This window comes from Muntiacus reevesi, chromosome 1 (assembly GCF_963930625.1).
Source record: "Muntiacus reevesi chromosome 1, mMunRee1.1, whole genome shotgun sequence".
Lineage (NCBI taxonomy): Eukaryota > Metazoa > Chordata > Mammalia > Artiodactyla > Cervidae > Muntiacus > Muntiacus reevesi.
The window spans coordinates 79,596,918-79,608,085 of NC_089249.1; the positions used below are offsets into that span (position 1 = coordinate 79,596,918).

At 54.0% G+C, this 11,168-nt stretch overlaps 1 protein-coding gene across 1 annotated transcript; it reads left to right on the forward strand.

Annotated features, from left to right (window-relative positions):
• The first annotated feature begins 2,024 nt into the window (after positions 1-2,024).
• On the forward strand, positions 2,025-5,987 carry S100A2 (S100 calcium binding protein A2). Its single transcript, XM_065926444.1, has 3 exons — positions 2,025-2,174; positions 3,558-3,711; positions 5,740-5,987. The coding sequence occupies exons 2-3, from the start codon at positions 3,571-3,573 to the stop codon at positions 5,890-5,892; spliced, it is 294 nt and encodes a 97-aa protein (XP_065782516.1). The 5' UTR covers positions 2,025-2,174; positions 3,558-3,570; the 3' UTR covers positions 5,893-5,987.
• Positions 5,988-11,168: the final 5,181 nt, after the last annotated feature.

Here is an 11,168-nt window from a genome sequence, read left to right on the forward strand (position 1 = left end):
TCCTGGGAGCAGGCAGAGAAATTGACTTGGTACCATAATCAGTGATGTGATTTCGGGAGGTGGGAAGGTTCCCTGGTACTGTCCCCAGCACCCCACCCCCTACGGTGCCAACCGTAAACTCTGGATGGCACCTGGTGTGGGCAAGACCCTTTGCTCACGCGCTCCCTGCCCGGTGAGCTCACCACGTGGGAGTGAGGGCGAGAGAAGACAGGCGCACGAGTGATTCAGTCGAGAATCGTCGAGATCAGAATGCTCTGAGCACAAAAGGAGTGCTTGATGTGGGACAGAGACAGAACAGGTGGAGGCAGACTCTGCTTAGCCCTGGGGCGGCTCCGTGAGGCGAGGGCATTGAACTGGCCTTTGAAAGATATGTGGGACTTCGGGAGGCAGGGATGTGGTGAGTAGGCACATTCTGAGTAGAAGGATGGGCATAGGCAGCCTTGGCCACTCCAGGTGCTCAGGCACAGTGAGCAGGCAGTTAGGAGACGTGCAGGAGAGGTTGGATATGCGGGTAGGGGCCAAAGCCTGAGCCCCCCTCACTTCCAGCAAGGGCCATGGGGACGCCACTGCAGTTTCTGAGCAGAAGTGCCATCTGCCGAAGTCCGTCAGTTAAAATGGAAGAAGTGCTGTAAAAAACAATGCATTGCACCCCACTGATCCTTACCCTCGGGGAGAACAATTTTTATTCCAAGCTCGACCTGAAATAGGTTTTGACAGAGAAGAGCAGTAGCACAAGGGGGCCAAGTGCCTTGGGGAGGAAGGACACTGGGTGGCTTTGCAGAGGTGTAGGTGGGGGTACTGGGGGCCCCCGAGGCCTGATTTCATCTATGCTGCTCAGGCCGCCACCAAGTCCCACTGCGGGTGACCTCCAGGGAAAGAGCAGCCTGGCTTGATGTCTGATCCTCTGTGGGTTCTCAGGCTGAATTTCTCTGTGGTGTCATGACCCAAAACTCCCCAGAGTGGGCCTGATGAGGGGGTCTCTGTTCCAGCGCCCTGTCTGCCAGAGCTGGGTTGGGGTTTCCGCCTGCCTGCTGCCCCGTGACTTCGGCTGCCCTAGCCCTGGGGGAGGAGGGCGGTGCCGCTGAGTCACTGCCTGAGCCTCTGGGCCTGGAACCGAGGGTGAGTCACCTCGGACTCGGGCCGCCGGAGGAGGGGAAAGAAGCTGGTGGACATCTGGAGGGGGGAGGGGAGCTGGCACACAGGAAGGGCGGTGCCCGGACTGGATTGAGGCAGTAGGCAAGGGGGCCTGGGAAGGGGCTGAGTGAAGTCTGTTCTTCTCTGAAAGGCCCTCCCCTGGGCTGGGTCCTAAAAGGCCTCAGTGTTTGCCTTTCTCTGGGAAGGGGCCTTGACGAGTGGGTGAGCGAGGCCGAGGCTGTGGCCTCATCCCCGGCCTGGCCTCCTGACTTGGGAAGCTGTGCGGGCCCCCTCCTCACCTGCCCACCTCCCGACCTGGAGGAGACTCGCGTTTTCTCCTCCCTGCAGCCCTCCTGGGCCTTCCTTACACACACAGCCTGCTGCTCACCCCAGCTGACTATAGCAGAGCCATCTCCACCTCACTGCCTCCCTGTCTCCTGCCAGACCCCTTCCTACCCGAAGGGGACCTTTCCAGATCTTTTAAAGCACACCCACTTGCCTGGGTTCATCACTGAAAGTTATTCTTGGGCCGGCTATTAAAAGTCATTGTTTCCCTCATTCCCTGCGGTCACCCCTGCCCTCTTCTTCCTGATAGCCCCCAGCTTCCTGCTGGTTCCCAGCACACACACAGGCCGGTGAAGTCCCAGCACGCACCGGCAACTTCTGGCCCGACAGTGAACTGTGATTCGCAGGCATTTGTCATGAGAACAAGGCTGGGCCTGAATCTCCAGGCCCCTGTGAACAGGGGCAGCCTCCCCTCGCCCAGGGCCCAGAATACCTTTTCCCCGTGACACCTCCCGCTCTCGCTGTGGCCAGGGTGGGGCCGGGGGAGGCGCTGCCCTTGGCTGCCCAGGAAGGGAGGGACTGGGAGGGGGTGTGAGGGGGTGGCAGGAGGCCAGGCTTTGGCGGGATCAGGTTAGGGCAGGTTTGGTTTCCTTAAAATGCAAAGTTGGGGGCCAGTGGGGCTAGCATATAAATTCCAACTCCGGGCATCTGGCCCTTTGCTTTCCTTCCCGAGTCTCTCTCTGCTCTCTGGTCTGGTGAGTACCTCTGTCCTGGGCAGGGCCGGGTGGGCAAGACCCCCTTGGGTTTCTGCCTTTGTCCCTTTGGCTTTTTTTTTTTTAATGGATTTTTGTTGGAGCAGAGCTGATTTACAGTGTTCTGTTAGTTTCTGCGGTATGTGCCCTTAGGTTGCTCTTGTCTCCTTCTGGTTCTCTTGGTGGAAGGCCCGGGGCCTCTGTGGGTCTCTGCATTTGGGGGGACCTCCTCCCCAAATGTGTCAGATAGAGACTTTTTCCCAGTTCCTCTGTGAGGTTTAGGGGTTACTCTTGTGCTGTGCCTTGCATCTTTCAGCCTGAGTGTCGGTCTAGAGGTACTTCTTGGGGGTTTGGGCCTAGGCATATGAAGTGTGTGTGGTGGTGGGAGGATTGGGGGGGTGGCGCTTTAAGGAGAATCCTGGGTTTGTTTTTTGGAAAAGTCCTGGATTCCAGCAGGACGAAGAGCCAAGGATCTCAAGCGAATGGGCCTGCCTGTGTCCCTGCCCTGAGCAGCGGCATAGCTCTACTGCGTCGTCGGTCTTCTCCCACCTCCTGAGGGCAGGGCTGGCAGGATGGGCCCAGGGTGCTTCTTGCCTCTGGCGCCTGCTCCTCTGGCCTCACCCTGTGACCTGCCTAATCCTCCCAGGGTGGTGTGACCGCTCTGAGAGTTAGGGCCTTAGAAAGGATGACCTCCAAATTCTGCCCTTGGTCTCAGATTCTGTCCTAATCCTGGGGTACTGGGCTTTTGATTTCTTGAATTCCCATCCCTGGAGAATCCTTCCTGTTAGGGAGAGTGTTCAGTTGCCAGCACCCCTGCCCCGGTGCCTCCAGCTTGAGGGGAGACACAGTCCTTAGCTGGTGAGAGCCCCTGGTCTGACGGAGGATACAACCTTCCCAAGGGAGCTTCCAGTTAGATGGGGAAGTCACTCCTCAGGGAACCTCGTACCCCTGGGCTGTAGCCAAGGACGCTCCCAGAGCCCAGTGAGCCCCACTAACTAGCACGTGCAGACTCCTGTCTCCGCAGCCCTGGCACAGAGCCCACTGGCCTATGATAGAAGCTGACAGAAAGGATCCCCAGTGGGACTCTGGCCACCCTGCCGTTTTTTGTTTTTGTTTTTGTTTTTTCCCCATAGTCGCTCTGGGCCCCAAGTACGATGGGAGGAGACATGGGGCCCTTCCAAATACAGGGAAAGGTCTAGCCTCTGCCTCACCCACCTAGTGTGAGATGGAGGTATGGCTTCTGGCCAGGGAGCCACAGGCTGAGGAGGAGACACAGCCCTGCCTGCCCATTCAGAGAGGGACTTGGAGAGGCAGCTTGGGGCTCAAGGGCAGCAGACGGTCCTGCAGGCTGGGCTGAGGCATCTCCCTCACTTGCCACCCCTGTAGCCTCGGATCCAAGATGTCCAGTCCCCTGGAGCAGGCGCTGGCTGTGATGGTCGCCACCTTCCACAAGTACTCTGGCCAAGAGGGAGACAAATTCAAGCTGAGTAAGGGGGAGATGAAGGAGCTTCTGCACAAGGAGCTGCCCAGCTTTGTGGGGGTGAGTGGGGCTGGCCGGGGGTGAGAGGGGCCTGGTATATGGGGTGGGGCCCAGGATGAATCTCTTATCCCTCCCTGGGTGGGGGTGAGTGGGGCTGGCTGGAGTGAGAGGGTCCTGGGGTACAGTGTGGGGGCCCAGGATGAATCTCTTCTCCCTCCCTGGGTGGGGGTGAGTGGGGCTGGCCGAGGTGAGAGGGTCCTGGGGTACAGTGTGGGGGCCCAGGATGAATCTCTTCTCCCTCCCTGGGTGGGAGTGAGTGGGGCTGGCTGGGGTGAGAGGGTCCTGGGGTACAGTGTGGGGGCCCAGGATGAATCTCTTATCCCTCCCTGGGTGGGGGTGAGTGGGGCTGGCCGAGGTGAGAGGGTCCTGGGGTACAGTGTGGGGGCCCAGGACGAATCTCTCCTCCCTCCCTGGGTGGGAGTGAGTGGGGCTGGCCGGGGTGAGAGGGTCCTGGGGTATGGTGTGGGGGCCCAGGATGAATCTCTTCTCTCTCCCTGGGTGGGGGTGAGTGGGGCTGGCCGAGGTGAGAGGGTCCTGGGGTACGGGGTGGGGGCCCAGGGCAAATCTCTTCTCCTTCCCTGCGTGGGAGTGGGGGGGTGCTGGGGAAGCAGACACCAGGGTGGGGTCAAGCCTTTTATGACCTCACCAGAGTGAGAGTGAAGCCTTCATGTGAATGCCTGAGTGGGTACTCCACTGCAGGCTCCTCCCTGCAGCTTTCCAGAGAACGGATGTGCTGTCAGAGCCCAGAGAGGGGAAGTGACTAGCTCAAGGTCACACAGCTCTCACTTGTGATCTCCTTCTCTCTCTTCCTCCTTCCATCCTCTCCCTCTTTTGTTTTTCATATTTACTTGCCAAACTAAGAAGGTGTTTAGGGAGAGAGAAGCTCAGCGCAGACACACCCTGAGATGTTTTGGAGAGAAATGCCATCAGTTCTCAATTTGCCCCTTGCCCTCCCCTTAATCAACTCCTCATGTGTACTCGTGTGCTCAGTCGTGTCCAACTCTTTGCAGCCGTGTGGACTATCGTCTGCCAGGCTCCTCTGTCCATGGAACTCTCCAGGCCAGAATACTGGAGCGGGTTGCCATTTCCTACTCCAGGGGATCTTCCTGACCCAGGGATCAAATCTGAGTCTCTTATGTCCCCTGCATTGGCAGATGGATTGTTTACCACGAGTGACACCTGAGAAGTGCTCCACTCCCCCTCCGCCCCACCAAAAAAATATTTATTTGTTTGGCTGCACTGGAGTGAGGACAGAAGGAGGTACATGGGCAGGAAGGTCCAGCTCTCCACCTCCTTCCACAGGCCAGTGGGCTCTATGCCAGTGCTGCGGAGATGAGCATCTCCCTGGGCTGGTTAGTGGGGCTCACTGGGCTCCGGCAGCGGACTTGGGTACAGCCCAGGGGTACGAGGTTCCTTGAGAGTGCATGGGCGGGAGTCTTAGTTGCGGCATGTGGGATCTAGTTCCCCGACCAGGGATCGAATCCAGGGCCGCTGCACTGGGAGTGTGGAGTCTTAGCCATTGGACCAAATCGCAGTGGAGTCTTAGCCACTGGAACAAATCCCAAAGTCAGATCTCAGGCTTTGAACATACGAGGCATATCCTTTTTTCTTAAAAAAATTTTTTGATCATACTTTCCTAATTTGGTTTCATTTTCTCTGGTATGGGAAAGAGTCTGCCTTTTTGGAATTCATTTTTCTGGTGATGAGGCATGGTGGTGGCTTCAGAAAGCTTGAGTTTCCTCATCAAGCAGGATGTGGGTAATGCCCGTTTCGCTGGGCCCTTGTGGGGAGCAGAGCTGATCCTATGCAGGGAGGGTCTGGAGATCCCCCAGCAGGGAGAGCTGGAGACTCTGGCTCATGCACTTCGCTGTGTCCCCACTCACAGGGCACCCTAGTGCTCCCAGGGCCTCCCTGCTCACCATCAGCCCCAGGTGCTCCCTGCTTACCACGTACCTGCTGCCCAGGGAGGAGGGGAGAGCTGGGTTCCGCCCCATGAGAGCAGATGGCCTGACTGTCTCTTGCTTTCAGGACAAGGTGGATGAGGAGGGCCTGAAGAAGCTGATGGGTGATCTGGATGAGAACAGTGACCAGCAGGTGGACTTCCAGGAGTACGCCGTCTTCTTGGCCCTCATCACTATCATGTGCAATGATTTCTTCCAGGGCTCCCCAGCGCGGTCCTGATGCAGAGCTTATGGCTCCCTGCTGTGGGTCTCTTCGGCTGGGGAGGACTCTCTATCTTTTTTAGTTTTACTCAATAAACTGTTTTTGCCAGTTGACAGTATTTTCATTGCTCAGTGCTGCCCTGTCACCTGGCTGGCCCAGGTGCTGTGCTGAAAGTTAAAGACCCAAAGCTGCTTTTCCTTGTGAGCTGTCTTTATCCCTTTCAGTGCAAGATGATACAATTCCTTTAAAAATGTTGTGGGTTTCCTGTGTATCACCTTACAAGTTCAGTTAGCCAAAAGCCACATTTATAAATCTCTTTGAGACTGGCCCTTTGCACCTTAGAGTCAGGGTGCTGGGAGAAAATGTCCTTATGATTCTTAAAGACCCTCTTGTCTGAAAGGGTCAAGAAGACACACTGTTAAAATTATTAGAAGACATATTATGTATCTGAGATCTGAGACTTGCCCTTAAATCTTTTTGAAGTCCACATGAAATTTCTGCTCTTTGACTTTATCTTACCCTGAGGCCCGTTTCCTTGGCAGGGCCAAGAATTTGATCTTGGCCCCAAGGCCATTTATTACTTTGAGAGCCACTTGTTGTCTGGGAAGACTGTCTGGGGTTCCCCTGGTGGCTCAGAATGTAAAGAATCTGGCTGTAGTGTGGGAGACCCGGGTTCAATCCCTGGGTCAGGAAGATCCCTGGAAGAAAGGAGTGGACACCCACTGCAGTATTCTTGCCTGTAGAATCCTATGGACAGGGGAGCTGGTGGGTTACAGTCCATGTGGTCGCAAAGAGTCGGACACAGCTGAGCAACTAACTTGAACTTGTACTACAACTGCCCTGGGCCCTCTATATTTTCTCTAAATTCTACTCAAATTGAAGAACTCCTTTTTTTTTTTTTGGTTGAACCATGAAGCATGCAGGATCTTAGTTCCTCCACCAGGGATCCAACCCATGCCCCCTGCAGTGGAAGCGAGGAGTCAAAAAGAGTTTTAATGATAAGGAAAGAGGGGATGGAGAGTAGACAAGTCATAGACAATATTTCTGTGAATTACTTTCTTACTTTTCTCACTTCCCTGGGAAGCTCTGATGCTTGGGAACTGCTTACAGAGTAGCTCAGACAAAAGCTCCCCCAAAATAAGGAGTGAGAAGGTTTTGGGACATCCTGCTTATTCTCACTGTTCTGCATTAACTGCACATCTGGGGCTGGTGCTGGGCAAGGTTGGGCAGGCTGAGCAATGAAAAGAGAGGAGCCCATTTCCTAATACCCTGTAGGAAAAGGAAAAGTGGTATTCACCTGTATTAGGCCAGGAATGTATGATAATGGTAATTAACATTTCCACAGCAGTTCCCAAAGCTGCTTTCATGCACACTGTTTCTTCAGCCCCATGGTAACCCCCAGAGAACTATCATTAGGCCTCTTTTACAGATAAGGAAATCGAGAGGAGCAGGCGTCTGCCATTCAAGGCACTCTCGTTTTGGCCAGTCTCTCTGATTGGCCTGTGCGGGCAACACCCCACTGACTCTTCACAGCAGTTGTGTGAGGGCTGTGTTACTAGTTTCCACATTTCAGAGAGGAGAACACAGGGGCTGGGAGAGGTTAAATACGGGCTTCCCCGCTGGCCCAGTGGTAAAGGACCTGCCTGAAATTCAGGAGATATGGGTTTGATCCCGGTGTCATGAAGATTCCCTGGAGTAGGGAATGGCTACCCACCCCAGTATTCTTGCCTGGGAAATCTCATGGACAGAGGAGCTACAGTCCTTGGGATTGCAAAAGAGTCAGACATGACTTAGCGACTGAACAGCTGCAACAGAAGGTATACAGGGAGCGGTTCTGGAATTTGTCCCAGGTCTGCGAGAAAGGGTCTCCTGTTTATGGGACATGCAAGTGACAGCCTGGGCCTTCCTCTACTTCTTCTTGGGCTTTGTGTGAGACGAAGGGGACCTGGATGGGCAGAGTCCAGATGCTATTGGTCTCTTGATCCTGAAGACATGGGGAAGTGGGTCCACTTGTTGGTGATTGCATGACCGTAGTGTGACTGTTTTCAGTGTATCCTGGTTTCTGCTGGTGCTCTGTCCCAGATTCTGGGGCTGTTTGGGCTGGTGGAGACTGGCTATGGTTGGCTGCCTCTGGAGCTGTCCCCCGACCGGCTAGGCCCTGAATGGGGCAAATTTCTTTCTGTATATTTGACAAACTAACAAACACATGAGTTTCCTAGCTGGTCTCAGTAATCTTCCCTCATCCCACTGCTCCCTGCAAACCTCTGTGCCAAGGCAGAGAGCAGGAGGGTCTGGAAAACTGTGCTTGCTGTTCAGGGGCCTGCTGGCCAGATTCTCTCTCACTTTTTCCTGGAATTAGGGCAGGGAGCAGAACCTCAGGGAAACATATCTCCCCTTCCACTGTGTCCCACTGTGACTCTGCTCTTTGCTCTTCAAGGTCTGAAAAGAGGGACAGAAAGCAAAGGTGGATTCTGAGACAGAGTTCAATTCAGTTCAGTCGCTCAGTCATGTCTGACTCTTTGCAACACAATGGACTGTAGCACTCCAGGCTTCCCTGTCCATCACCAATTCCCAGAGCTTGCTCAAACTCATGTCCATCGAGTCGGTGATGCCATCCAACCATCTCACCTTCTGTTGTTCCCTTCTCCTGCCTTCAATAGGAGTGGCCCAAATAAGGCTCCCCATACTCCCACCTTTAGGTCCCTTGAACTCTTCACCAACTCAGGGCTCCCATCCAGGAAATGGGCACAGTCAGGCATTGACTAGGCACTCAAAAGAGGTAGTAGGTCTAAACTCTGCAGATTCTCGTTGATCCCAGTTCAGATTCTCTCCCCACCCCCTTCCCCTAATTCTGTAGCAAAGGCCTCCCTGGATCCAGCCTTGGTAAATCAGATATCGCTTTCCACACTCTCTCCGCACTGGGCTCAGATGATGAGAGAGAGGAGATGAGTCAGTTTGAGGAGGTTCATTGACCCCCACCAGGCTATGAGACTGGGCGGGGTGGGGTGGGGTGGGGTGGCGGGCGGTCACCCTGTCCCTTGGGCCCAGGTCCTTATGGCACAAGCACAAGAATGTTGGGATGCTCCAGGACATTTCATCTTATTTCTCCCTGAGATGCGGAACCAGACACTGACCTTCGGGGGCAAGGGGGTTTCCCAGAGGCCTTTGTAAGGTGAAGGTGGTGATAGTGGGGGACTGAGGCAAGGAGGGAGGAAAGATGGAGAGGAGGGGCAGTCCTGCCAGGTCAGAGAGCATCTGCGTCTCTTCCTGCCACCTCTGTCGAGTGGGGGATTTTGCGTGCGGTTGCTGAGTTAGATGCAGGGCCCTCCGCTCTCACACACTCCACAGGACCGTCAAATGATATGAAGAACTTTCACACTCAGGGCAGGAATCTTCCAGATCCAAAAAAAAAAAAAAAATCAAGACCCAAACAAGGTAAAGGACAGGCTCGAGGTTGAGGGAGGAGGGTGGAGGAGCTCAGAGTGAGGGCTTACTGAAGCGGTCTTCTCATGACAGTGCTCCAGCCCCAAAGCACCTCCTCCCAGACCTTCCCATCCACCCTCCCTCCCCTCAGCTGTCACCTCCTAGGGCGAGCTCCTGCCTGCCTCCTTCTGGGCAAACAAAGGAGTGGAATCCTAGGGAGGTGCAGCCAGGCTGAGAAACAGGAAGGGCTGGGGACTCAGACTGGGAGGGTAACCTGATGAGGGCCCAGGTTACCCGGCTCTTCCTAGACAGCTCACATAAAGTACCCCAGGCCCCGCCACTGTAGCCCTGATTTCTTGCTCTTCCTTGCATTTACGTTACCCATCTATCATACATATGTTTGTTACTGTCTGTTGCCTGTGTTGGAGGGTCTTTTCCACAGAACTTGGATTTTGTCTGTTTTGTTTATGGCCTAGGAGAGGTGCTTCTATATATTCACATGGGGACTTCTTGGTGGTGCAGTGGATAGGAATCCACCTGACAAGGCAGGGGACACAGGTTTGATCCCTGGGCTGGGAAGATTCCTCATGCTCTGGAGCAACCCAGCCTGCGTGTGCCTAGAGCTCGTACACTTCAACAAGAAAAGCCACCGCAGTGAGAAGCCCTCACACTGCAATGAAGAGCAGCCCTCAAAAAAAAAAATAAATAGATAAATTAAAAAAAAAAAAAAGAAGAGCAGCCCTCGATCCTCACAGCCAGAGAAAGCCCACTGTGCAGCAACGAAGACTCAGCACAGCCAAAAATAAGTATATTTAAAAAAAATAAAATAATTTTTGACATGAGTGACGAATGGCTCTTACCCCGTCACTAGTTAGTTGTGTGACTTGGGCAAGTTACCTACCTCTCAGTTAACATTTACATCCTTACCAGGTGCCAGCGTGCCAGCGCTATTTGTCTATGAGCTGTGTACCTGTTAACTCATTTATGCCTCACAGCAACCCTATGAAATGGTGACCATTATTTTCCTTGGTCATCCACAGAGGATGAAAGTGAGGCCCGGAGAGGTGAGGTGATCTGCTTAAGGAAGGTGGCTGCTCGTGGCATACCTGGGATGGCACAGGTGGGAACAAGTGCTTGACCCAGAACTGAATTAATTGCTGGTCCCCACTGGGCCGCTGCTTCTGTTCCCTACTCCCCATAACTCCTTGCCTATAAAACAGACATAATTACAGCCCTCCCTTCCCTGCCCTCCCACTGCCTGCTTCCCTCATCTAAAGGGGCTGAGTCTTCAGGGAGCTGATGGCAAGGTTGAGCTTCAGGTGCAGGGGTTTCAAGGGAGGCCAAGGTGTCATGAACTCTCTGGCTGCCCCATAACAAGCATTAAGATTTCTTCCCCATTCCACACTCTTCTGGATTTTGAGTTCTCTTTCTGAGAAATGAGGAGGGGTCTCTTGGGCCCAGGAATCAGGGGTGGGAGGAGAGAAGTGATATAAAGGGATTTCCATTTTTGGTAATATGGTGATCTATGCTGGTTCTAGCTAAAAACAACAAAAAGAGCTGGAGAGAATAAAAACAGCTTTTCAAAGCCTTAAAGAGCTCACAAGGCAGTAAGGAATGAGATCAAAATCTAAGTGAAAGCAGATTCCGGGAAGAAAGCCCGTCACCAGGCCACTCGTGTCCTGAGGGCATCACTAACCTGAGCCAAAGTGACCTTTGGCTTTGTTTGTGGAAACAGGAAGGGTTCATTTGAGGAGCAGAGGCAAAGGGGAGACTCCACATACTGCTGGGACCCCAAAGGGCTATACCCTTAAGCCCCAAACCAGAGGAAACCTACCCCCACCCCATAGGACTCAGCCTTGGTGCCATGTGGA

Coding starts and splice junctions, on each gene's coding strand:
- S100A2 (XM_065926444.1), top strand. CDS start 3,571: ATGTCCAGTCCCCTGGAGCAGGCGCTGGCTGTGATGGTCGCCACCTTC. Junction 3,712..5,739: donor AGCTGCCCAGCTTTGTGGGG/GTGAGTGGGGCT, acceptor TCTTGCTTTCAG/GACAAGGTGGATGAGGAGGG.